Source organism: Rhea americana, unplaced genomic scaffold, assembly GCF_003343005.1.
Source record: "Rhea americana isolate MKP2758 unplaced genomic scaffold, rheAme1 scaffold_190, whole genome shotgun sequence".
NCBI lineage: Eukaryota > Metazoa > Chordata > Aves > Rheiformes > Rheidae > Rhea > Rhea americana.
The window spans coordinates 1,424,829-1,451,887 of NW_028186039.1; the positions used below are offsets into that span (position 1 = coordinate 1,424,829).

The 27,059-nt window shown below is 48.8% G+C and overlaps 2 protein-coding genes across 3 annotated transcripts in view; both read left to right on the forward strand.

Moving 5' to 3' along the window:
* LOC146597162 (fer-1-like protein 4) overlaps positions 1-13,887 on the forward strand; it is a 44,343-nt gene extending 30,456 nt beyond the window's left edge. For both annotated transcript variants that reach the window (XM_085302680.1, XM_085302681.1), the window contains exons 35-45: positions 105-215; positions 679-806; positions 1,307-1,477; positions 3,510-3,664; positions 6,281-6,459; positions 8,018-8,103; positions 9,064-9,162; positions 9,438-9,679; positions 11,480-11,760; positions 12,309-12,409; positions 13,049-13,887. In XM_085302680.1, coding sequence (XP_085158806.1) covers positions 105-215; positions 679-806; positions 1,307-1,477; positions 3,510-3,664; positions 6,281-6,459; positions 8,018-8,103; positions 9,064-9,162; positions 9,438-9,679; positions 11,480-11,760; positions 12,309-12,409; positions 13,049-13,229 — 1,734 coding nt within the window. In that variant the 3' untranslated portion in view covers positions 13,230-13,887. The remainder of the gene's footprint in view (positions 1-104; positions 216-678; positions 807-1,306; positions 1,478-3,509; positions 3,665-6,280; positions 6,460-8,017; positions 8,104-9,063; positions 9,163-9,437; positions 9,680-11,479; positions 11,761-12,308; positions 12,410-13,048) is intronic.
* Positions 13,888-14,997: 1,110 nt separating this feature from the next.
* LOC146597163 (arf-GAP with SH3 domain, ANK repeat and PH domain-containing protein 1-like) overlaps positions 14,998-27,059 on the forward strand; it is a 30,875-nt gene continuing 18,813 nt past the window's right edge. Inside the window, exons 1-8 of the mRNA XM_085302682.1 lie at positions 14,998-15,123; positions 19,346-19,418; positions 19,793-19,938; positions 21,189-21,263; positions 23,183-23,232; positions 23,346-23,475; positions 24,983-25,068; positions 25,549-25,624. Of these exons, the coding sequence (XP_085158808.1) occupies positions 14,998-15,123; positions 19,346-19,418; positions 19,793-19,938; positions 21,189-21,263; positions 23,183-23,232; positions 23,346-23,475; positions 24,983-25,068; positions 25,549-25,624 (762 nt within the window). The remainder of the gene's footprint in view (positions 15,124-19,345; positions 19,419-19,792; positions 19,939-21,188; positions 21,264-23,182; positions 23,233-23,345; positions 23,476-24,982; positions 25,069-25,548; positions 25,625-27,059) is intronic.

Below are 27,059 nucleotides of genomic sequence, written 5' to 3' on the forward strand. Positions count from 1 at the left end.
GCTCTGATTTCTCACTACGCAGGTGAGGCTGGTCGCAGTGGCTCCAGCCTGTCCAAGATGTTCTCTTTTGTATCTTGTTGTTTCTCATATTATGTTTTCTACAGGGCTCCTTTCATGTCTACCCTACTGAGGAAGCTGGTGCAGAGCACAAAATCTCCCAGGGCATTCCAAGGAACAGACCCATCAAAGTTCTTGTAAGAGTTTATATTGTTAAGGTAAGTTTCTTGTGGTAGTGGCAGTAATGCTTGGAGGTTTGTCCTTACCTAAGGACCCACTGCCATTCTTCACTTGGTTAATGTGAGCAGTTGCCCTTGTCAACACTGGCTTGCAGGCTCTACCAGCCCAGTGGGAGTCAGCTATGGTGAGGGCTGGCATTCACATCTTGTCCATGGAAGTAAATGGGGGGCTCCCCAGGTGTTCAGGACTTGCTGAAAGTTCAGGCAAGCATTTCTCAGCTTCTCTCATCTTCCTTGAGACAGTAAACTGGGCAGCAAGTAGACTGGACAACTGGAAACATCGGTGGCTTGTTGGCTGGGGATTTGCAACAAGTGCCTGATTCCCTACTGGGGCAGCTGCTGGCAAGACCCAGCCAGTGGCCTTGAGTGGTCTCAGGCCTGTGCAGTGTGGCCTGTGCACACTGTTCTCTGCAGGTGTTGCAGAACCTCTTGTGTATTCCAGGCTACGAACCTGTCTCCAGCAGATCCCAATGGCAAGGCAGACCCTTACGTGGTGGTGACCGTGGGGCAGGAGCAGAAGGACACAAAGGAGCGATACATCCCAAAGCAGCTCAATCCCGTTTTTGGAGAGTATGCAGGAGCTTTTGCTTTAGCAAGTTTAATAGGAATAGTGCAAATCTGGTGCTCACATTGTGGCCCCTCATGTGATGTCTTCAGTTCCTCTTTGTTAGAGAATCCTGTGTTGTAACACACAGGTCCCAGGCTTGTCTCCTGAGTCTGGCTGTCACAGGAACCATAAGTATTTGTTTGGGTTAAGAGGGAAGCAATCTCAAGGGCTTGATTTACCAAAGCAGGAAGGCAAATGGCTACAGAACTTTGTCGAGCTCTTTCCCTAAACCAGGACCTCTTTCTAAGAGAATATGCTCCTGAATAAAAAAAAATCCTTAATTTCAGTATGTACATGGAGAGCTTCATATCCTGAATTTATGGAAGGGTAAACTCTATCAGAGTCCCTTGGGTTGGCAAATACAGTTTTTAAACATTTAAGATAATCAAAATAGAGAAAATAGAGCATGTGTTTCATTTCCATTTTTGCTAATCACACTACTCCCCCATCTGCTTCTGTCCAGAGTTGTGGAGCTGACAGTCTCCTTTCCCAAGGAATCAGAACTCACTGTGGCAGTATTTGACCATGATCTAGTTGGATCAGATGATCTGATTGGGGAGACCAAGATTGATTTGGAGAACCGATTCTACAGCAAGCACAGGGCCAACTGTGGTGTGGCTTCACAATATGACACGTAGGTACTACAGTGACACATTAGGGCTGTAATACTTGTTCTTGTCTGCTGTTCAGCTTGGCAACAGACTGTTTTCAGTTTTGCAGGATGAAGCCCTGCTGATGTTATGTTGGAAGCTATTAAGTGACTTTTGAATCAGCCATAGTCTGACTCCATCAATCAGATTCAATGTCCCTTTGAGCAGTGAGAACCAGTGTATAGGGCAGGAGCAGAGCCCCTTCAATGCAGGCCATGGGATATTGCAAAGGGGCTGAGCAGTAATTGCTTTGCAACTGCCTGGAGCATGTGCTGAGGGAGAGAAGCTACAAGAAAGCAGAGAAGGTGGTATCTTTAGCTAGTCCAGGTCTTTCTGGCTGTGTTCTGCTTCCAACTGCTTCAAATCTTGTTTTTCATGTCTATAGGAGCAATATTGAGCCTTATTTCATGTAGAGTTCTGAGAGATTCTGATTTCGGTTTACCGTGGGCTGAAAACTGCAGTGTGTTTTGAGCCAACTGTTGTCCTTGTGCAGGGAGGACAACAGCTATCGGAAGGGCTGAGTGAGTGGCAGTAGCTACGTGCAATCTGATCTGTGCATCTTAGACCCAAACTCCAAATACCGTCATTAGTTTGGAACAAAGCAGAGTGACTTTTTAAAATGAGACTAACAGTACTTATTCAGAACTAAGATCTAGGAGGGTGGTTTTCTCAGGGAGTGGATTCTAGCACTCCAGCTGTGCTAACCCCTGCAGTCTTTCCAGCCAATGAAAAGGTGACTGCAGCCACCTCAAGGGGAGGAATAATAACTCAGCTGTAAGTGGGTGCCCAGGGGAGGACAGAGCAGGCATACGTCTCCACTAAGACACTTAGCAATGAAATATTTTCAGGTCAGGAGGTTTGCTGAGGCTGCTGTCCAGGCTCCTCTTAACTCCATGTAAATTTTTATCCATGGTATCCTTTGAGCAGGCATCCAACAGATCCACTATGTGTTATATGCATAACTCTACCTCCTTTAGTGCTTCTGGCTTGAACCAGCTTCCTGTGAAAGCTCTAATTCCCACTGCAGACTAATGTATTTCGCATGTAGTAGCAAAATATTCTCTCACATTCCTAAGCTGTGGAGAAAAATGCTTACTTGACATTAATGTAATTTTGACCTCTTTTAGAAAGTAGGACAATTTCTCTAGCAGTGGCTCGTTCTGTGAGCAGCAAGACCTATGATGTCTGTTTTCCTTTGGTCTTATCCAATGTGGATCCTCTTGTGTCTAATAAAATAGCTGAGCTCACTATGTAGCTTTTCCTTCCAAGGAAATGTGAACTTGAGTCTCCCTCCTCTACCCAAGAAGCTTTTCTCACAGTATTGATGGGACAAAATACATCTGAGATGTGTCTATCAATTTTTATTTTATTAACCAACAAAAGGAAAGTTAATTGGGTAGCTGGGAGACTGACAGGGAGATATCTGACAGCAAAATTGTATGCACCTCATTTCACTAGGCAAACGAGTGAGGGATCACTCATGTTTAGACTAAACTTGCTTGATCTGTTTTCATTGTTCAAAAAGCTCCTAATGTTGTACACCATCAAAAATTAGATCTGAATTTTTTGGGGGAACTTGGTTATCCTCCTGCAGTGGACCCACCAGAGGATGATGAAGCAGGTATGCTGGCAGATAGGGCATATTGAACTTTGGTCTTTGGGCAGTTTTTTGCAAATAAATTTTCTTCTCCCCCTCTATGAGGAATTAGCTCTAGATGTGGAGACGAGTCTCCAGAATTGCTAAAACCTCTGTCTCCGAGTTAAGACCTGCTGCTTGAATTGCTCCTTTTGCTTCTCTTAGCTAATGGTTATGTGATGTGCAGCCCTGGCTTGTTTCAGAGGAGGAGCATTTGTTAAGTTTTTGTGTGCCTATGAGAAAAAAAATCTGAGTGCCCAAAGAAAATCCAAATCAGGGTCTGAAGGCCCAGCCTGTGCTGAAGGGAAGGCAGGGGTGGCTCACAACCTAGTCAAAATATCTGTCATGTCTAAAATGAAGACATTCTCTCTTCCCTTCAGAAATGGCTATAACATGTGGCGAGATGCCTTCAAGCCCACACAGATCTTGGATAGTTTATGCAAGAAGAACTCACTCCCTGCAGCAGAGTACAGATGGGATGAGGTCAAAGTGAACAATCAAGTCTTCAAAGTCCCTCCAGAGGCTTTTCCTGAAGGTACAGAACACTGAGAACCACTAGTGCTCCCTTCAGTGGCCACCTGTCCTCAGCAGTGAATGTGCTGATGAACTCACCAGTCTCTCCTCCTCAAAGTGGGAGGCTGTTTGGGCCATTGGCGCTGACTTTTTGCTCTATATGGTCCAGAGTTTCTGGGTTGTTATGGGGAGCACCTGCAGCATTCCAGCACTCAGCAGGCCCATGGATGTGTTTGTGGTTGGTGGTGCACTCTGGCCCTGGYTAGGTAGATGGTGGTGTTGTGGTGGGGGGAGAAATCCAGACTTTTTGGTCCCAAAGTAGCTTCCCAGGCAGTGGATGAAGCAATCACCATGCACAGTAATCCTGGTCCCATAGCAGCAATGTGCTCGTAGTTTTGATGGCTTGTTGAACAGGAGAAGGCTTAGCTTTTTCTAGTGGCTGGTGTTGGCCAGTAGCTGTATCTCCATCTGTTTGTGACCACTGTCACCAGGATACTGGTGTCTTTTGCTTTTTGGGGATTTTTTCAGTCTCTTTTACTGTCCTTCGTTGGCTGAATCCTTCAGGGATGTGCTCTGGCGGGCCTTCAAGTGCTTTGAAGAGCTCCCCACTGATGTTGATTCCCTTCTTGCGGGCATCTGCCATGTCATCTTTCCCCTCCCCTGCCCCTCACTGGAACTATAAATTGCTAGTTGGGGCCAGTAGCATCCAAAGATGTCGCAATCTTTCATCCTTTACATCAACTGTGATGGAGAACCTCCCCGAGCACAGCCCTGCCACTGGACATCCCTGCTGGACACATTCCCTTCAGTGCCCAACACTTGGGCAGCCAAGTCCATCCTGGAGGGAAGGATGGAGCAGACCTGGCTTACTGGGGGGTGTCTAGATCCTGAGAGGCAGTGCTGCCCATCCTGCCCAGAGATGGGGTGTCCTACATGTCCTGCCAACTTTACCTTCTGCCCATTTCAGTGCTGCTGTGCCTCAGCTTTCCACTGACCTCTGTGGACTGGTTATATCAGGAGGGGGGAAGATATCCCACTTAGGAGAGCACAAGGAGCTTCTAGAAGCCATTTTGCCCTTCCCTCAGGTTGCTGGGTGGCTGGGAAGTGAGAAATGGGGTCCTGCTCCTCTGGCAGCCAGGACCGCCTGCCATACTGGCCACTGGGACCCTGTGGGTTGGAGGTGGGAGATATGGACATATTCCCTGCTCTTCCTCTGGAAAAATGGCACTGTCCCCACTTTCCTCTTTCCCTTTCTCTACCAAATGCTTTCCATCTGCTCTTTTGGAAATAACTGAATCAGTCTTCCCTTCAGTCAGTTTAAACAGGATTTCTGATTCTGTCTCCAAAGGTTTTGTTCATTTAAATAGACCCATTTCCTCCTCTTGATTCCATTTGGGAAGCTTTCTTTTTTCTTTTGCCCCCTTTTCCAATGGTAGTTGTAGTTGTTTCCCTGCGGGTCTTATCTCTTCCTGAAGCTGCAGAGCCTGCATCAGCCACATCAGTCACAAAGGCTCTTTGCCTTTTTATTCCCAGCTGTTTTCATCTCTCTTCTGAGCCGTTTTGGCTGAGTCCCATTGTGTCTACAATCTTTTCTCAGACATGTGATTGCACTGGGTTATATCTGGACTAGATTTTTGCTTTATGTGAAGCAAGACCAAGAACTACCTATTTTGTCAGGTCTCCTGTTGCCCCCAGTAGCATTTGAAAAAAATGTTTTTAGGATGAACCCATTTGTTGATTCTGACAAAATCAAAAAAAAAAAAAAAAATCACAGACGGGGATAGCTATCCTCAACTGCTTGCTGCTGTGGTGCCCATGTGGTGCTGCAATGCCTGGGACTCAACAGGGAGGCCAGTACTTTCAGCACTTTTGTCTCAAATGTCCAGGCCTGTGTCAGAGCCCAGCTGGCTCTTGAAGTTGGTAGTGAGTGGCTCTGGTTCAAACAAGACTGCAGTGCCTTGAGCTGAAGTTGGTGCTGAGAAACAGCTCACAGCTGTCTCACTTGGCCTTGAGATCCGTCACAAAGGCATCTGTGTCCCACAGGAACACAGCCATGTGGAGATGGCTGGTTTTGTGTCAGACTGACTTCCAGACAAAGAGCTGGTGCTTTATTTTATTATGTCTTTGCCCATGGCTTCCTGCTTCTTGCCCCACCAGCAGGCATTACTTTAGTCTTTAAATAGCATCACTTCCATTTGGCTTGGCTTTGCAACAAATGAATCACTTAACAGCGTGGACTGGGCATGGCAGGGCCACGTGTCACTACTGAATGACAAATTGCGCTTCCCCAAAGTGCTTCCGGAGCAAAGCTGCACACCCGTGGGTCTGCCAGCATTACAACAGAGACTTGGGGAATTAAACTCTTCCAGAGGGTCACTGCCTGCTTAGTGTCTTTTGCTTTTTGTCCTTTTCCCCTTACTTCTCTTAGCTTGTTTGTCTCCTGCTCATAGTTTTCCTCATTGCTGCGACATRTTGCACACTTTCCATTTATCCTTCTCTTCTGCTTCTCCCTATTTTGTTCTTCTAGTGAGGTGCTTGTTTACCTAGTCCTTTGCCTTCCTCTACTTGTGTCTGAGACTCATGTCCTGAAGTGGCTGTTGCTGACCTGGTGCCTTCTTCTTCTAACTGGCTGCTACAGAGGCCTTTGTGAGGAATGAAAGAGGAGTGGCAGATGAGAGCTGGTCAGTGCATGATGAACATAAGGCTTTATATGTCCTGCAACACTGGGAAGAGATGCCAGGATATGGGTACAAGTTAGTACCAGAGCATGTGGAGGTTCGTTCCCTTTACAACCCAGAGAACCCTGGGCTTGTGCAGGTAAGATGTGTTTCCTTGCCAGTCTGGACATTACTATGGGGAGAGACCTTCTGTGTTGCTGGCCTCTAGTCCCTTGGCCAGACCCCCTTTGTTTCTTGCCTCCTCCTTACCATGAGCCCTACACACTGCCCCTTCCCAGGTGGGTGGCTGTAGCTGTGTCTCTGCATAGCCAGCCCTGCTAGAGAATGTTAGCCTTGAGTATGCTTTGCTCAGATCCACTCTCCAACCTCTAGCAATGCTCCTGGGCACCCTTCCGACAAGGGACATCTGTCCACTGATGCTGTGGCCACCAAGCTGGTGGCACAGGGTCCTTCCCATCTCCTCAGACCACAGGATGTTGTTCTGAAAAGGAAGCTGTGTGGGTGGCAAGGGACCTGCTCTGCCTTCTGGGCCACGTGACAACTGTGCTGGGTGGTTGTGTCCTTGCCTTTTGCTGCCTGCTTTCCCCCAGCACTAGCAGCAGCCCTCCAGCCTCCATTTTAAGTTTGCCTTGCTGCCTTGCCTCTTCCTCCTCTTTGTCCCCTATCACTGTTTCTTTGCTCCCCTGCAAATGCCCTGTTCTGCTCCCTTGGCTTCTACTTGCTTGCCCAGGGCAGCACTGCTGGCCCTTCTCAGAGGGGACCTCAGCAGCTCTGCCAGTGCCTCCAACCTGGGAGCATGTGGTCTGGATCCTGGCTTCCCTGTAAAATTACCAGTTTTTGGCTGTTCAAATGGTAAAAACTGTTCCCAAGCTGTGAACTGAACATCACTGGGGCAGCAGTGTCTGCAGAGAGCCCAAAGCAGCAACTCCAGGAGCTGGTTATTCTTTCTGCCAATGGCAACAGTTATGTGTTGAACCTTGGCTCACAGCCCATCCCCTGCAGAGTGTCCAGAGCTGGAGTACTGTGATGGTCTGCTTAGTGACAGATCTGCCCTGGAGCCAGGGTGGATGTGTGATTCCCAGTTTGGGAAAGCTGATACATTTTGCCAGATGATCAGCTGGGGATTGTTATTTGCAGGTCCAGAACAACCCAGGGACATGATGTAACTGCTGCTTGGAGGAGAAACATTCTTTCTCAGTTTTATGCAGTGTAGTGATTTGAGCTCAACCATTTCAACATCCTGCACTAACAGATCTGTCACAAAGCAGAGCTCTGCAAAAACACTGGTGTTGGTTAACAGTGGAAATGCATGTGGGGAGAATCAAACCTGTCATCTCACTTTACTTGGCTATGCCAAAACGTTGCATCTTAATGTGCTTGCTGCTAAATCAGTGAGGTGTTTGTGTTTGAAATAGACTCAATTCAGCTGAAATGCTTTTTTCTTGGGTGGGAGGGGGAATAAGCTATTTTTTGTAGTTTTATTTTACTTATTTTTAGTCCTATCTAAAGTCTAGATACATGAAGTTGAAGTGCTGTGGCATCAACAGGCAGTTAGTTACAGAAGAGCTAGGCTAGGAGGGAGTTGAGCTAATGGCTTTTTGGCAAGAGCTTTGGACTTGCTGGACTGAGTTCCTGCTCCTTGAAGAGCTAGAAGGTGATCTGTCCTTTGAAATCTCTCTTCTGTCTTCTCTTGTCAGGGCTCCTTGCACATGTGGATTGACATGTTTCCAAATGACGTCCCTGCACCACCTCCTGTCAATATCAAGCCACGACTGCCGATCAGGTAGCACTCATGGGAGCAGGACATGTGGAGGGTCCCTGTCCCTTGCTGTGCCTGGTGGGTGCAGTGCAGGGTCCTGAACAGGCTGGCAGGTCTATGCTAGCTTGGCAATGCCCCAGCACGCAGCCCTCCTCTCTGCTTCAGCTCTGACTTTGGGACAGTGTTTTGGGTTGTTGAGCATAAGTGCTTCAGCTGCTGAAGTTTTGTGAAGAATAGGGTTAATCTCCTCTAATGCTGGACATGGAAGAGASAGAAATCCAGGTCTGAGCTAGTCACCCAGCTCCATTCTGGCTAGTTGAGTGGTGTCCTCTTGGCGCCTGGAAAAGACGAGTTGATGGAGGAGATCTGCTGTCTTAAATGATTGGGTCTACTGAGACAAGCAGTCCAGATTCTTCTCAGTGCTGCACGGTGAAAGGGCGAAAGATAAAGGACACAAACTGCAGCAAGGGAAACTCCAACTAGATCTTTCTCATGATCTAGATTTAGGGAAAGCATTTTCATGATGAGAGTGGAGCGATGCTGGCACTGTGGCCCAGACAGGTGCTGAGATCTTTTCAAAACTCACCAGGAGAATGCCATGAGCAATCTGATCTACTTTGAAGTTAGTCCTTCTTTGAGCAGGAGGTTAGAGTAGAGACTGCAGAGGTCCCTTCTTGCCTAAGCCTTTCTGTGTTTCTATGGCTAATTGGTGCTGTGTAGATTTTCCAAACACCAGGAATTTGTTTTGTGCAATGTGCTTGTATTGTCTGTAGGTATTGACCTGTGGGATTGTAGCTCTGCATTAAGGGTTTTGTGTGAGGCTACTTGGCCTGCCTGAACCGGAGGATCCCTAGGCAGGGTTTCATGGGTCCTTTGTGATAGGTGGGCTCAGCTCCTACTGCTCTGCTGGTATGGGCTTTGTCTGCCCAGCCAGGCACCGAGAGTGAGAGCACATGTCTCACCATGCCTGGGTCCCTCCCACAGCTATGAGCTGCGTGTGATTATCTGGAACACAGATGATGTGATCCTTGATGACATCAATCCAATAACGGGAGAGCCGTCCAGTGATATCTACGTCAAAAGGTCTGATGGGAGCTGGGGGGGATGTGGCTGTCCTGACCCCTGCCCTGACCCCCACTGCCTCCTCTGAACTTCTGTTCCTTCCTGCCCCAGCATAAGGTGCCCCACTCCAGTCCCCTATGCTGACTGCTGTGCCCCCAAAGATGATGGTTAGGTGTGGGTCCAGCCTGGCTGTCTGACTCTCCCTTTTCTCCTACCCCCCGGGGTTTTTCCCTTCTGTCCTTCTCTGTGGAGCTGTTTTGGGGACTGGATAGGAGATAACTACATTCCTCTTGCAGCTGGATAAAGGGGCTTGACCACGACAAGCAGGAGACAGATGTTCACTTTAACTCCTTGACCGGGGAGGGCAATTTCAACTGGAGGTTTGTCTTCCGCTTCAACTATCTCCCAACCGAGAAGGAGATCACCTACAAGAAGAAGGATTCTGTCTTTTCCTTGGAGGAATCCGAATTTAGGGAACCAGCTGTTCTGGTCCTCCAGGTCTGGGATTATGACAGGATTTCAGCTAATGACTTCCTAGGTATGGTATGGTCTGCTTGGAGTGGGGTGTCTTGTCCTTGTCTTACTMCCCTCACCTTGGTGAACATTGCAGCATTTTGCATAGGGGTCAGCTCTCTGAGAAGGGTCACGAGCACCAGGCTTGTTGCGGGGTTCGTTGTCCTTTTCTGGGACCTGCTACCCTCAGGACTGCTAGGTTCTGCTTCCTTACAGCCTGTTAAACTTGCTCAGTGTTCTTCCTCTCTCTTAGATTTGCAGTTCCCAAAGACATGGCAAAAAAAMCCAGCTTTCCCAGGAGCTCATGCTGGGCATGGGGATTGACAGCCTTTGTGACACCTTTGGCACTTGTCTCATTGCACCCTGTTGCTGGAGGCTGAGCTTCCCTCTGCCCCCTGTTGCTTTCGTGCTTCTCAGTAACCAGACTCACCGAGCTGGGCATGCAGCAGGGGCATGGCAATGATGCTGCTTACATCTTGACACAAATGCTTCTCTTCTCCTGCTTCTGCTTCCATTCCTAAGTTTGTAGCACTCCAGAACTTTGACCTCATTGCTAAAAAGCAGCCCCTCTGCCCTGCTGTCTCTGAGGCAGAATAAAACTCAGTTGATTTATTATCCCTCCACAGTTTATTCCAAAGGACTTTAGTTCCAGGAAGCACTACCAATGGTGATCTGTTTGGCAGTGGTGCACAGGGACTGAAGAAAGCATTAGACAGCTATCCCAGGGCTTCCTGGTCCATACCGTCTCAGAAACATTTAGGCAGGAAGGGGCCTCTGCAGTCTCTACTTCAGCACCCTGCTTCAAGCAGGGCTAGATTCAAAGTGACTTAGGTTCCTCAGACCTTGTCTGAGCGAGTTTTGAATATCTCCAAGGATGAACATCTGAGAACTCCTCCAGACCCCTGTCTCAGGGCAGCACCATTCTCATTGTGAATTTTTTTCCCTTAGTTAGTTTACCTTGCTACAAGCTGTGCCAGTTACTTCCTATCCTTTCACTGCGCACTTCTGAGGAGAGTTTCCAGTTATTCTCTAGCTCCCTTCAGGCTGTGGAAGATGCAATAAAATCTCTCCTTCATCCTCTCTTTCCTGGGCTGAGCAAACCCAGGTCTCTCAGCCTGTCCTCCTATGGCATGTACTTCAGCCCTGACCATCTGGGCTACTAGACTCCAGTTTGGTGACACCTTTCTTGTCTTGGGGGACTCAAAACTGGACGCAGTATCCAGAGGCAGTATCACCAGTGCTGAGCAGAGGGGAACACTCTCTTCCCTCAACTACTGGCTGTGATCTTGCCAATACAGCCCAGTACGTGGTAAGACTGATTTGCTGCAAGGGCTCAATGCTGGACAGTAGCTTCTTCCAAAGGGAACAGAGGTGCAAGGCCGAGCAGGGGAATGAACTGAGTCTGTTGCAGGCATGAAAACTGACTTGAACCTTTCAATGAGTTTTTCAGATTTTTTAATTCCTTTTAAAATTAGTAGGAATGAGAGGGAAAGTGGAGCTTGGTCATGTGGGAGAGCAGGATGGAACATGGCAATGGAGTGAGAATGACCAACTGTACCACTAGCAAGCCAGACTGGCTGCATCAGAATATAGAGAGACAGAGCTATGACTTCTGCCTCTTGGTCTCTAACTCTTGCTCTGATCCTTCCTTATGCTGAGCTTCAAGTTCATCAACTGAAAATGTGCAGGAGTCTGCTAGATCATTCTGGCAGCTGGGACCTGCTGGTGGTGATGGGAGCATGGCTGAGACGGGAAGAAAGCCAACTAGTATGTGAAGCTGGCCTCAGAATTTCACCAGGAGCTCTCCTCTTTGGTGTGCCCACAGGCTCCATTGAGCTGAAGCTGCATGACATGGTACGGGCAGCCAAGAGCTCAGAGCATTGCACCATCAAAATGGCCAAAGAGAATGCCACACCTCGCTTCTCCATCTTCCGAAACAAGCGGATGAGAGGCTGGTGGCCCTTCATCAAACTCAGAGATCAAGAAGATGAGGAGAGAGAGGCCAATCAGAAGAAGAAGAAGAAGAAGAAGAAAAAGTGGAGTAGCTCCATAAAACCAGAGGATGTTCAGTTCACAGACCCCAGCGGGAACAAGTACTTTCTGACGGTAAGACATGGTGCTGGTAGGGGTGAGTGGAAAGTCAGTATTTCACCTCTGTCTTGACAAGGCAGCTGGTCCTGCTCACACATTACCTGCAGCCCAGAGAGACCTAGCTGCCTGGGGCTTTGTGCAGGGAGCCTATGAGGTGCTCAGCAAGGGGAGCACCAAGACAGGCCTGTCCCGGAGTCTCTACCTACTCTACCTAYGGACAGGCAGGTGCCTAGTGTCCCAGGGCAGACGTGCTACTGGTGGCTCTGTTAGTGGACCATAGTTTGTCCCAAGAGGCAAGTTGTATTCAGTAATAGTGTGGAATGCTGCAGCCAAATCTGGAGAGCTAAGTGCATTATAAATACAGTGCCTTCTTAAAAAACAGTTTCTGGACAGGCCATAGCTCCCTCTGGTTATAAAATGAGGATCTCTATGGCTAATGGCTGGAGAGAAGAGTTGATTATTTGAGCATCTGTCAGTGGAGCTGAGAGATAAATACTCAGTCCTGGCAGGTTAGTCAGTGAAGCGACATAAAGCCTGTGGCTCAGCTATGTTCACCCCTCCAGGGTAAGGTGGAAGCAGAGTTGCAGCTGTTGACTGTGGAGGAGGCTGAGAAAAGTCCTGTTGGTTTGGGCCGAAAAGAACCTGAACCCCTCGAAAAGCCAAAGTGAGTATCCATGTTCATCACCTTTAAAATGGACAGGGTGGGGCCAGGGATAGCTGTGTTCTCTGGCAGCTGGTCAGGTGGGAAGAGGGAGCAGGCATTGGCTTGTCAGGAAAYGGCAGAATCAAGAGGCCCTGGGATAAGGGGGTCTGCAGGACTGAGGCTGCAAGTGGGTTCTTAGAGCTAAAGTGGATCCAGCAGGCATTGCGGCTGCAGCAGCTGGTCTAGAGCTGATCTCCATGGGTTACTCAACCCAGCTATGCCATGATGTCGTCCCTATGAAAAGCAGCTCTGGTTTAATCATATGAACATACTGAGCTGGCTGCGTGGGTTCAGAAGAGCTCTGCTGCATGCTGTCCTGGAGGCTCAGTGTCTCCAGTACTTTCACAGGAGCTGTGGTTACCCCACTGGATATAGGAGAGAAGAGGATGTGAAGTGGGGGACCCCTTTCTCTTCACTCAGGCAGTGGGATTGGTTAGGGGAGGGAGCAGGCCAGGATATGCAGCTGCTTGGATGATGCTTTCCTCAAGTAGTAGGAAGACCTGGTGGCCCATGATGGAGGCAGGGCACCAAAGCAGAGGAGACAACACAGTGCTCTGTGAACGGACCCTTGGCTGAACTCTTCTTTCCTTCCTTTTCCAGCCGGCCAAAAACATCTTTCAACTGGTTTGTGAATCCCATGAAAACCTTTGTATTCTTTATCTGGAAGCGGTACAAGAAGTACATCATTGTGCTGTTCATTGCTGCTGTTCTGATTGTCTTCCTGGTTCTTTTGATCTACACCATGCCTGGATACATTAGTGAGAAGATCATTAATGGATAAATGCTYTCTAGAAAAGGATTACTCAAAGACAGGGGTGATTATTGCAAGAACCAAGACTGGAACAAAAAATTTAATAAAAGTCTACAGGTGCTCAGGCAACCTTTGAGTAAGATGCTTGGAAAAAAGTGCCCTGTCATTGGGTAGTTGTGTTTCATGCAAAGTACTCATGAGATGTTAAGTAACCAAGTAAGTAATATATGAGGCAAACTCTTTGGAGGACCAGTTACAGCTTTAGGATAAATTTGTTCTTTGTTGAACTGAGAAGGGGGGGGGGAAAGAATTGGAAAACTATGATGGCTGGGGCTAGCCACACAGATTTGGCAACTGAAACCAGCTGTTGTCACTGGGAGCAGTTCTGGCAAGGGTGATGATACACAGAGTCGCCTCCTCACATCGCTGCACTTTCCACCTATGTTCCAGCTTGAAAATAGGCCTTGGGTACTTCCCAGGCCTCTGCCTGAAGAATTCAAAACAGCCTCCATATGTTATATGGGAGAAGGTAGACCTTGTATAGAGTCCTACTGGAGGTGGGACCCAGAAGATCTCTGAAGGACACTCCCTGGGGTGCTGCTGTAGCTACTTGGTGAAGGAGAGAAGAAGGATAACGCAGCCAAGATCTACCTTCAGTGTTGTTTTGGATCTTCGTTTCCACTGGAATAAAAGCTCTTTGCCTGCTCTCTTTAACACTGGACTTTCTAGCTGCTTTCTTGAGCCTGAGGCTGGCCTACCTGCCTACACAGTCCTCTCTGATGTGCTTTCACCCTTCCTCTGTGACAGCACAGCATTGGGGCACTAGTGTAGATGTTGCCTATGTGAATTATCTGTATCTTGTTGGGCTCCTTATATTAGACTCATTCTCAGTGTGGTCTCCATCACTCTGGAATTCCTCTCCTCAGCTCAGGCTTTTCTTCACTATGAAGCAGATTTTGTGATAGCTGTAGCGGGATTAGTGTGCTCTGCAGGCTGGAAAGTGGCTCTTGGAGCAGAGAACTGTTTGCAGCAGGAGGCTCRCTGCATTTATAAGGACTCCTTGTCTGTGTGTGTGTGTGTGCGAAACCTATTTAAAAGTGGGCCAGACATGATCAGGGGGAGGGAGGGATTCTGGCTAGGACCCCATAGCCCTCRGTTGAGGGTGAGATTTCAGATGGGCTGCTGGGTGGGACACCCAGCATGGCAAAGAAGGGAGCCCTCTTTTCCCACCCCTAAGGATGCCCTGGGGCTGCAAGGGGAAGCAAAAGAGGCTGCCCCGGGCTTCCTGCAGCACCAGGGCTTGGCTGGAGTGGGGCCGCCTCACCCCAGCCTTTCTTTGGTGGCTTTCACGTGGGCCCTCAGCGGTCCCAAACAGCACCCCATGCATCTAGCAGTGCCCAGTGCCCCCCAGCACAACCAGTGCTCCCGGCAGGGCCAGCACGTCCCCAGGCAGATCCTTGTCATCTGAGACTGCCTGCAGCTCCATTTCCCACCTTGCCACAAGACTGTGGCTCCCCATGACTCAAAATTTCAGGTCGCGCTCACAAGATCACTAGCTGTCACACGTGTGTGTGTGTGTGTGTGTGCGCGTGCGCACATGCGTGTATACCCATGGTGGCGTGTGTGTATGGAGCAGAGGTGAGGGATGTACGTGTGGGGCATGTGTGGGTGAGGCTGGGGCTCCGTCATGCCCTTCCTGCCCCTCGGAGGCCCTGGCCTCGGCCCTGGCGCCGGCCCGGCCCTGGCTGCGGCTCCCGCAGGCAGTTCCTCTTTCCAGGCGCCGCCTTGCTGCRGCACCATGGCGGCCCTCATCTCGGTGCGTGACTTTGTGCAGCGGGCGCAGGAGGACCTCAGCTCACCCACCACCTCCACCTTCGTCAGCCACATGGGCCACTGCAAGGCCACGGCCAGCAGCCTGGAGGAGGTGAGCTGGGCAGCCRGGAGCTGTGGCAGATGTTGAAGGCCAGCCTTGGTGGCCACAGGGGCAGCAGGGTGGCCATAGGGATGGGAAGGTGGTCATGGGGGGGCAGCAGGGTGGCCACGGAGGTGGCAGGGTGGCCATGGGGATGGCAGGGTAGCCACAGGGGACAGTAGGGTGGCCATGGGGGTGGCAGGTGGCCATGAGTCAGGAGGGTGGCCATGGGGATGGCAAGGTGGCCGCGGGGACAGCAGGCTGCTGGAGCACTCAGCCTGGCCCTATCTCCCTCCGAGCTGCATGGAGGAAAAAGCCCCTTTGGGGGGTTGCTGCTGGGGGAAAGTCGAGGTGGGCGGCAGGCACGTCGTTGCAGTGCAGGAGGATGCCTCTGGTGAAGTCCTGCAGGATCTGAGCTGGCTCGGGCGCCAGCGGCTCGGGTGCCCTGAGGGACCCTGCTGCGCTGTGCAGGAGGTGTAGGCCAAGCTGGCTGCAAAGGCCTGCGAAAGGGTCTAGTGGTGTCAAGAGGCTTGGTGGGAGGTTGACAGCTGTCAGCCAGCAGCAGAGGAGGAGAGGTTCACGAGGAAAGGTTGTGTATCTTACTAAGCTGACACAAAACTGTAAAAGTACCTTTCTTTTTTTGCCTGAACAAGCATCAAGCTAAAAACAAACAAACAAACAAAAATTAAAGAAGTTCTTTGTAGTGTGCGGGGGAGAGTAGGTTATTTGCTTATTTTTCCCAAATCAAACTGTGGGATTCACTGATGTGGGACATTTGGAAGCCAAATGTATAAACGATTCAAAAAATTGACGGAGATTAGGTCAGAGCAGGCTACTAAATGCAGTGGCCAACACAAAGCTACTTACTCGTGCCAAACGCCTCCTTTGTTTCTCCATCAATGACAAAAAGCAAAAAACCGCAATGCTCACAGTCAGAGTGCTGCGCGAGAGGCGAAGGGTTTACTGCACGCTGCAAACATGCACGAAAACATGTGAGAAGCAGCGCTTGGTGCCCGCTAGGCAGACCCAGGGAAGGGGGTGAGCAAGGGAAGGACCCCAGTTCAGCAGAGGGTCTGGCTTTCAGCTGCTTGCTGGCTGTGCTCAGCGTCTCATTGCCTAGCTCGAGCTGCCTTTACATTTGTGGCTTCTCAGGACTCAGCTGATAACCGAGATAAGTACAGTGTAATCACCATGCTGGCCTGCTCCTGGGCTGATCGAAGTCCTGCTTCCTTACAACAAACATCAGAGAGATTTTGCTGCTGTCTTGGAGGAGGATGGAATTCTTCATGGTTGGCTACCTACGTCGGCTGGCTTTTCATATGGCCGGATGGTCCAAAGGGCCCCAGGTGCCCTTGATGCCTCCTCCTGCTAGGTCTGATAAATACGCTAGCAACAACTAAACAGCATCCCCTCCATGTCGCATTCCTCTTTTTTTTTGTAGTTTCAGCACCGGTGGGGAAGGTACCCAAGACTTTACCAGGATCTGGTGGTGGGCTCTGACCACTGCACTGTACTGAAGTGCTCCAGAGCTTGGAATCAGCTAGTARACTCCTGCAGGCTTTCAGTGATGCATGAAGTCTGTAGATTGTTTTGTCCAGTTGATGGTTTTGTACAAGTCCTCAGCTTTTTGAAGGCCAGAACTTGCTCATGAGCCCCAGATGTGGGGCAATTTCCTTGTGTTGCTTAATTTTCAACTGTTACTCTACACAAAGAAAAGCTAAAACTTCAGTCATTCAAAACAGAGCTGCTATGTCAGGAAGCTGTGGTTAGAGAGAAAAGCGCATACTACTGAGTTTGTTCAGGTCTGCAGGGCTCTTGGCTTGGGACTTACATGTCAGAGTGGACAGTAAACTCAAGATAAACTCCTGCTGCTGTGCTGTAGCCCTTGGCTGAGCAAGGAGAGCCCCAGCATGCTGTGAACTGGGCCAGCAGGATAAAAGAGAACTGAGCTGTAGGGAGTTTAGCTGCAGGGGAAGGAGGTCAGCAGGTTTTCCACTACTGACTCTGGAAGCAGATCCTCAAAGGGGAAGTCATGCAGCTCAGCTGAATGCAGAACTAAATGCCTTCAAGGCAAACYAATACAGGTAAAAATACAGCCAAGGAAGTGGATTGGGGGATTCCTGCACTGAGTGCCAGATATATAATTTTGTACCTTGCGGTCAGCTGCTGTACACAATTTAAGCAGTTCATGATCCTTGGAGACAGTGCTGCTCTCAAAGCTGGGCTGACTCAACTGGGGAAGCTCAGAGAGGTGAAGCTGCTGACTGGTGAAAGCCTCAGGGCTGTCACGGAGCAGCCTCACCACTGAGGCAGAAACCCTGGTGCTGCTGCTTAGAGGGAGGAGAGCTTCCTGGCCTGAAAGTATCAATCTAGCAAGCAGAGAATGAGCCCAAAGGTGGGGCTGGGTCAGTTTTGGAGTTAGGTTATACTTTCAGGGAGAGGGGTGTCAGGAGAAAGGAAGAGACCGGCCTGGATGTGGGAAATTTGAGCATCTGTGTGTGGAGAGCCAAACTTCTGTTAAAAGATGACATGTAAAGATGACTGGCATCACAAGGGACCTGGTCAGGCTGTAGCAACAATTTGGGGAGGAGATAGCAGAAGGGAATGGGGTGGGGGGAGAGAGACTGTAGAGGCTATTAGGAAGCTGAAGAGCAGGGTTTCTGTGGTGTCCTCCAAAATGCCTCCTCCCAGTGCCTGGAGATCATCCAGCCAGTGCCATTTGGCCTGTGTGGCTAAAAATCTGATTTACAGTGGAAGAGATCAGAGATGTTTGGAACCAGGAAAACTGCCCAGGTGGAGCTTCTACAAGAAAGATACACTTCATCCAAGCTAAATGGCTTCACCTTGAAAAGGGTGAAGGGAAACTTTCGAATTAGAGAGTGATGAGAGCTGACAAGTACAGAAGAAATCTTCGTTCAAAAGTGCTCTGAGCAGGAGYAGCTTGCTCCCATCAAGTAAAGGAAAGGGCAGGTGGTGACCAGGGTGAAATTGGAGACGACAATGGACTGTTGGGACAAGTAAAGTCTCATTTAAACAAGACACAGAAAACTAAATCCACCCTGCTACAGGTTCTACACAAATGCTCAAAGTCTAGGAATATAAGGAGAAAACTGTTGTTAGCTGTAAATGTGAATTTTGACATACTAGGAGTGCCAGAAACTTTGTGGAGGGACAGCAGGACATGGGTATGAAGTGTTCAGGAAAGACAGAGTAAGCAGCGCTAACAGAAAAAGGATGCAGTAGGATCACCAAAGATTTTTTTTTTTAAACTCAATCTGAATAAAATCCATGCTGGTGTAGGATGCTTAGACTGAAGATATCAATCCCCTCAATACCAGTCTGGCCRAGGAGCTTTCAGGACTCACATCAGTCTGGTGAACAGCCACACCTGAACCACTACTTTGGAAATCAGGTGGGATATGGAGAAATTGCAGAGGCGCCAGTGGATAATGATAAAGAAGTAGAGGTAGAAGGAGCTGGGCTGATTTATCAAGCAAAAAGGGGACTGGGGTGGTGAGGGGGCTGACAGCCTACAACTCATCAAAAGGCAATTACAAAGGCAATAGTGCTAAGCTCTTTTTGGCGGTGTCAGATGGTGCAACAAGGAGCAACAGCTACAGACTGTGTGGCTGAGGGTGTTCCAGCTGGACTTTTGGAAAAATTACTTCTGCAAAGAGTGGTGCAGCCCTGCAAGAGGTCACACGAGAACTGGGAAATCTCCATCCTTGGAGGGTTTCAAAACTCCACTAGGCAATGTGTGGCCAATCTGATCTAGTATTAGCATTAGTCCTGCTCCAAACGAGAGACTGCATTAGAGCCCTACCAACCAGCACTTCTGTGAATTGCATCTGTCTCATTCAGTCTCTCATAGGCAGAAGGTTTAAATACTTGCCCTCAGCCACCTGTGCTTCCTCCTTCCAGCCCAGGAATGGCTGGGACAGTGATGGAAACACAATTTGTGACTAACATTTTCTTGTTTCTTTAACCCCTGCTCTACAATCTTTTTTTCTGATACATTTTCCAATTCACTCTTTATGCTTGATCACTTCTTCCAGAAGACCATCAGGAAGGCTTGTTGGCGTTTTAAGATACGTATGGATTGCTACCACTCGGCCATCACTCACCTGCTGGCAGGGCAGTCAGGCACGGGGATGTTGAGACTTGTGCTGAACTCTATGGATTGTGGAAGTGTCTGTATGGATGTAGGCAGTGACTGTCTCTTCTGTATTTCTAGGCCTTGGATGCAGATCGACTTGTGCTGCAGAAGATGAGGAAAGCAGTGAAGGCAGAGCACGCCTGCGGACAAGGTCAGGGCAGAACAGAGAGCAGGGAGATGGGTGCAGAGGGCTGAGGCAGGTCCTTGCAGCAGATTGGGTTGATGGCAGCTAGGAAGCTGGGTGTGGGAAATGTGTCCACTGTCTGAGGTGTGTGTATCTCCCCAGGCTTGCAGCTCTCAGGTCCCTGTATCTGCTTTTGTTCATGCCCTTTGCCAGCTAGCAGCAGAGCAGGCTGCAGTGCCCACGGGAGCTGGGCAGTGGCTGCATGTAGTAGGATGGGAAGCAGTGCGAGGCAGCAGGAGCTACCTGCAGACTAGAACAGACTCCTGGGAGGGAAACAAGGGGGGTAGGCATTCATCTGGACCTTTCCCTGGGTGTACTGCAGACTGTCCACATTTCTCCAGATCTCATTAGCCACATTGAAGCCTACATTGCTGCCCAGGAGAAATTCTCAGCCAACTACCAGCAGGAGGGTGAGGAGCAGCTTGCCAACGCCTTTAGCACCTTTGCAGCCTTCTCCCGGGAGCTACTGACCTCTGTCAGGAGCCTGGTAGGCAACTCTGTCCTCCACATGTGTGTTTAAGCAGGGTCCCATCACAGGCTTTGCAACTCACAGGGGTCAAGGGGACACTGGTGGGGACTTGYTTCTGACACATGTCCCAGAGAGAGTGGGAGGCACTGGTCTTCAGCCTGGATGTCTGAGCTCATCCCCTTCCTGAGACAGAGGTAGGAGTATGTGGTGTGCAGTTTTAGAGCAGATGATACAGCCCATATGGCTGAAATCTAACCTATATGGTCAGCTGAGTGGCAGCTAACCTCTGATGCTGCTCCGAAGAGGCAAGTTCAAATAGTGGCCTGCCAGGGAGGAGGCTGGGGGGTCCCCATTCTGCACGGAGTGCTTACAAGAGCCCAATGGGAGTTCCAAGGAATCCTGCCCATTGACCAAAGCCAAGGTTTGGGCCAGGTAAGTGATAGGCAATGCTTATCACCTGGTCGTGAGCCAGACTTGAATGCTTTGGGGGATGCAGTGCAAAGCCTCTTCCAAGGAGCCAGAATACATCACTTGCACCAATTTCCAGAGCTTCAGAGTGAGCTGGTATACCTCCTGAGCTCTTCAGAAACAGTTACAGGAACTTTCAGGAGAAAGCAAACTTTGCTGCAATTACATATTTGACTAATCCTGACCCTTCAGCTATGTTGAAATGTTTGGCTGGGGATTAGCAAGAAGCTGGGCGATGCCTTGGGGAATTGCAGAAGAGGTGGCTCTTGAAGCCCTGCTGTCACCAATACYAGATCAGGTCAGCTGTGGCTTTGCCCAGCTCAGTGTTGAAAATCTCCAAGAGTGGTTTTCGGGTGACTGTTTTCTGAAGTGGTTTATTTTGCAGCCTCCCAAACAGCTCTGCTTCCTCGGCACAGGGAGTGGGGCAGGTGCTGGCACCAGGCCTGGGACTCAAACCACTGAAGCAGGATATGTCCAATGATACCCTTAGGTGGCCTGGATGTAGTGGTCAGTAGGGAGCGGCAATCTGAAAGAGGGGTAGCACTATTGCAAGGAGGTCTCAGGGCAGCAGGAATGCACTGTGTCCACAAATGCTGTTTGTGACCCTGATTCTCACCCCCCCCGTACAGCATTAGCACAAATCACTCTCCCCCCTGTAGGGTTGGGGGCTGAATGTTTTGAAACATAGAGCTGGGGGCTGCATCCGCAGCTGGACTCAGCTTGACATTTCCAGGGGATCTTACACTAGTCTGACCAGCCTGGGCAGCACTGGCAACGTGATCTCTCTCTCTCCTTTTCAGTTGCAGAGTTTGTACTACAACATTAACTTTTCCCTGGAGTCATTAATAAAGGGCGACTTGAAAGAGCTCAAAGGGGTAAGCAGAGACCAAAAGGGCTGCAAAAAAAATGGTGCTAGTAAGCAGGGAGATGGAGATAGAGAGGGTGGCAGCTGTGGGGGCTCATTCTGGTGCACGTTCTGCCCTCTGGCAGGGTGCTGCAGGGATTCGGGTTGGAAGGGCAGGACTGCCTGAGCCTCTTGTGTGCCGGGCCCTGCTCACTCTCCCGAGGCTAGGGCCTCACACCAGAAGTCAGGCTAGCAATGCCCTTTAGCTGGGCTCTCCGCTTGTGTTGCATCTGAACACATAGCTGAACCCAGAGGAGTTTGAAGGAGTTCACTACACTGGGAAAAATAAAACTGTTAGGCACCAAGTGGTTATAGTTTCCCTGTGCACAAACTCCCCCATTGCCTCTCAGTGAGGTCCAGCCCTCGCAGGCCCACCTGTGGCTCCTGCGCATATGTATGTTAGGACACATGTTTGTGTGAATCTGAACATGCATGTGTGTGTCCACATAGCTGCACGTATGTCTCAGAGATTACAGGATAGCAAGTGTTAAAGTGAACGTTATAACTTGCTTTTCCACCTTGTAGAGCATTCACAGAACTTCTCAGAATTGATCAGCACAGATTTTAGGAAAAACATCAAGCTTTTATTAAATGTTGGCTTTTTTACCAGTGGAAAGGTCATTGTGGTCATTGGTGCTTGCATGTCTCTGTGACTGTGCTCAGGTCTTCAGCTCTGTGTGTTTGTTGCTGTGTGGATCCGAGCACAAAGGAGTGCAAGGGCCTGCGGATGTTTAGGGTGGAGAAGGCTGTCTGAATGAACTGACTCTGATTGCTCATCTGGAACTAGGTCACTGCTGAGGRATTGCTAGTTCAGTGCCTGCATCTAACATGATCAAGCAGCTGCCAGTTGTGATCTGGTATCATTCCTCTTAGGGTCACTTTTTTCGGGTACTTTTAGCCTTGGACACAGAGACTCTACAAGCAGGATATATACAGCTTGCCACTATAGAGCAATATTTATTGGCCATCACAGACAAAAGATATCTAYGATTTAATGAGCTACTAGACTAAGCATTAATGCGCTTACCACCCTGTTAAGACACCTGAGGAGTCCCTGCTGGCCAGGCAGATCGGGTCAGGAGGAGCAGGTCAGCTCTGCTGCTCCCTGGAGCAGATTCTTGGTATTGCTGAGTTGCTGTCTTTCATTGAACTCACTGACACCACCCTGACAACGCTGACAAACTCTCTGTTTTTCCTTCCTTTAGGATTTTATACCTTTCCGTGTTAGTTTTTTTCCTCTTTAATCCTTGAGCTACTAACAATCCTGTTTCAACAACCCAGACTCTGTAATCTTATCTTTCTTATCTTGGACTCCATGGACTTTCTCACAGCTTTTTCTCCTGGCTTATCAATTGCCTCAGAAGTCTGTGCCAAGGTTATACAGCTGGGGCTGGGATCCACGGAATGGACAGCTGAACCCTGGGAAAGCAGGGAAGGCTATTGGCAGGATTATGCAGAGSGAGGGTTGAGACCTGTGACAGAATTTGGGGACTTCCAAAGGACTAATGGAGAAAAATTACGAGCATTTAGGCAGAAAACTGGGAACTAGCACTGTACAGAAGTGTGAAAGTGGAAGGATATGTGTTTTGGTGCCTGTGCATATGTGTATTTGTGTGCCTAGTGCCTATTTGCATGTGTATTAGCGTGTACGCAAGCAAGTATATAGTGCCTGTGAGTAAACCTGTGCTGGAGTGCATACTTGGCTGCGGTATATATGGGTGCAGAGACATGTGAGGATATCTTTCTGGAGAGGGACTGTCTTATGGCAGTCATGTACTAGCTTGCAAAGTCCTGTCTGCTAGGGTGATCCTGTGGGAACTCAGTAAGCTAAGGCTCGAGAAGAGCCTGTTCTGGACATARTCATTAAGTGGTGCCTTTGGCTCTCCCTAGGATTTCAAAAAACCATTTGAGAAGGCCTGCAAAGACTATGAGAGCAAATTGTGAGTTGTCTCATTTCCTTGCCCCAAGGTCATACTTGGAGGCTTGTTTTTATCTGACTGCACCAAAGAACAGACAGATGGAGCCTTTCATGTGTCCTTCCTCTTTCTTTGAGCACAAAAATTGAGAAGGAGAAGCGAGACCTGGCAAAGCAACACGGGATGGTGAGGAGTGAGGTGAGCGGAGGTGAGATCGCAGAGGAGATGGAGAAGGAGCGCAGGACCTTCCAGTTAAACATGTGTGAGGTAATGCAGGACATGGTGGATTGGAGCAGCAGCAAAACAGCAGAGGACCCTGAGAGTCTGCCCAGCTCCTCCTTGTCCCTGTCCTTTACATTCTGCCTGTGTAGTTCCTCTGTGCCAGTGCTCATGCCACCAAATAGCATTGGCTGTCACAGGTGCCTCCTGCATCTCCCTGCTTGCTCCCCAGAAGGCTGAGCTGTGGCTGTTGGCTCAGAGTCCAGGCTCATGGGCCCTGTCTCCAGAGAAGGATGAAGCTGTGATCCYAGTGCTGTGCTCACCGTTTCTTCATGCCTGAAGCTAGACATTGCCTCAGTCACCTCCTGGATCACCTTTACTGTAACCTGACTTGCTCTGTACCCTGCTTGCAGTCCTTAGACACCAGACTCCGGGTTTTGCAGTCCTGTCTTGGGATTCCAGGGCAGTGCTGATTGCTGGTGCCAAAGTCTGCTCCTGGAGCCATTTCAGAGTCACTAAATCAGCATCCAAGAAACAAATTTTCCTTCTACTGGTGCACAGCAGCCACACTGTAGCCCCAGGAGACCCCAGGCTGTAGCATGCAGACATCAGTAGTGATTCCCATGGTGGTGATTCTCACTTGTCTTCTGACCTGGACTATTGGTCTGAATACACACTGATTTTTCATTTGCAACTATCTTCTATCCCTGATCAGTCGTGCTTGTGTCTGTGGTATGGCTGGTGTTTTTCTGCCTTTCTGAGATACTAAAGTGCCCTGGRGCCCAAGGCTCTGCTGGGATACAATATATTGTATGGCCATTTTTCTGCTTACAGCCACACCTTTACTTTGGAAAAAGTGTTGGTTTTTGAACGTGAAGTTCTTATGGGTGAGGATGGGCTTTGGGAGGTGGCAGGTAATTTTAGGCTGGGAATCTGAGTGTCAACTTGCTTCTGAAGGTCCTCGAGGTAGGCTGAGATGCCAACCGTGTATAGGATATAGGGAGGCAGATTGGCAGCAGTGGTGGTGGCAGTAGGGTCAGGCTGTGTATGGGTGAAGTCAARTATGTCTTGAAGGAATCTGGCTCTTGAGTGATGAGGTTTGAAGATTTTTATGAATGCTGGCCGTTCTTCTGTGAAAGCACCATGACTCTTGTGTTGGATTGCCTTTTGGTGAATCTTTTTATGGTGTACTGACTGAGCATTTGCCCCAGTAAAGAAAGCCCACCTCCATGTGTCCACCACTCTACTGTCCAGATCTCAGCTGGTGCTGAGAAGGGTAGTGAAGTGCTGGAGTGTTGATGATAGGCCATGGGCGAGCTGCTGGCACGGTGCTTTTAAACCCTTGTCAAAGCCCTTGTGTTCATGGCTCTGCCTGCCACCAACTTCTCACCCCATAAAAGCCAMGTGAGGTGTTCACACCAGGACAAGACTGCTGGAAAGGACTACAATGCACTGCTGCTCTTCACTGGCAGTGGGAGTTGGGAACATGAAAAAGTGCATAAAAGGCATCTCTCTCTAAGTTACAAATTCAGTCCCTGTGTACTTTTCCCTTCAGTATCTAATCAAAGTGAATGAGATCAAAACCAAGAAGGGGATCGGCTTGCTGCAAAATCACATCAAGCATTGCAACTCACAGTTCAAGTAAGAGCAACTGGTAATCTTTCTTCACTCCCTTTCATTCCAGAAAGGGAGTATTTTTTAGAGGGGATCTGGGAGGTAATCTAACTTGAGGGACCTAGAGTTCCTTCAGTTAGCTCTGCCTGGCTTGTTACGTACTTAAATTCTTCTTTTTCTGGAGGTGGTGGAGGCAAGGATCTGAATGAAATGTGTTTCTTTTCTTTAGTCTGACATTTTTGTAAGCCAGATAATTTGTGTATAACGCACACCACAGAAACCTGGGATGTGAGGCAGACAGAGTGCTGAACTTAACTGTCTCCAAGTGTTGTTTAAAATATGTTTCCTAACAAAATTTTTGTACTACAACTGTAAAGGAGAAGTACTAGCTGCTGAAGACATGATGGGTACTGAGGGAGGAGCTCAGGAGAACCTGGAGTGTGTATGTTTTACAGCCATTGCTAATAGCAGGATTTCAGAACATATTCTTATGTTAGTTTCTATCAGTTTTTTCCAGGAATGTTTAAACACAACAGTAAAACTTAAGACATTTACAGAGAAGCTCATCCCAGAGCTGCAGACTGTGAGTATGCGTCTTAACTTCAGTGCTCCAAGTGGGAGGCAGAGATGTCTCCCTCCAGGCCTCTTCTTCCTCTACAGAAGCAGAGCTGAGGGCTTACACAGTTCTGTGCATCTATTAATCATTATTTCCTGAGGCTCTAACATGTAGTGCCCCCTCTATGGGAAAATTTAGCCATTAGTGGGAGTGGAAAATTATGGTGCCTGTACCCCTGGGCACAGAAAGAGAAGAACAAGCACAAAAGAAATATAATACGTTCATCTGTCAAAGCCCTTGTTGCTTTTCAGGCTTTTACTCATGGTCTTAGCTTTCTCTATCCATTGCTGCCAGGTCAAACTTTTCTTTTTCTTTTTTTCTTTTTTTTTTTTTAGGTTTGTTGAGCTCTAGAGGCCATTCTTAGAAGGCTGTGTAAGCCTTGTGACCTCTAGCTTTTGACTTCGGGCTCTGTCAGTCATATATGGCCTGGARACAAAAGAAGTTTTTCAAAATGGCAAGGCATAGGGTGGGTTTTCAGAAATAGTCCAGTCAGATCCCAGATGGCATGAAGTCCACTGAGTGCAGCAGAAAGTTTATATTGGTTTCTCAGTATTTCTAGATCTGAGTTTCCGTTTGATTGCYGTTGCTAGGCCTTCCCCATATGTCCACGGAAAGTCATGATTTGCAGAGAGGCCTGGGATGTGTTTGTCACCCAGCTACTGTAACAGTGTCACTTGTACTCATCTCCCCTGGTCCTGTAGCATAGGTATCCTTTCGGCAACTGATGTTTTGTTTGAATCCATTTGCTTCATCAGAATTACCTTGTTCACTCTGTAATTTGTAATCATTCATATTAAAATTAAAATTCAGTACGTGATGATCAAAAGGAAAGGAGATGCCAGCCCACAGCCAAGGTGAGGTAACTGAGCACAGCAAGCAATACCTTATAGGTTCCTCATGTACATAAAACCCCAGGTTCCATTTCACGGCCACATTCTTCTCCCAAGATTCCTGATGGAAATAAACTTTTTGATGGCTTGGAGTCCCTTTAGTTATTTTAATTACTGATGCTGCCAAAGTTAAAAAGAACAACTACAGTGATTGTCAAGCTTTTTGTTGCTTTTACACTGTGGAGAGCTGAAAGGAGCTATTTTCTTAGAAAATAACATGGTTGCTAGAATGCAGAATATTCTCCCCGTGGTTCAGTGTTGCAAGAGATTGCTTCAGGCCCTGGGAACATGCCTGCTTCCCTCCCTTTGTAGTTGTTTCTATTGAAATGCTTCTGCACATGCCACATACCATGGAACAGGCTTTGGTGCATCCCACAGAAACAGGAAGGCATTGAGGGCAGAAGGTTGCACGAAGGCACCTCTGCATCTCCCAAGAGAATGAGTGGGATGTGGCAGCTGAGGCGGAGGCCTCCTCCTCCCATGCAAGGCGCTCACTGTGCTCTCTTGCCTTT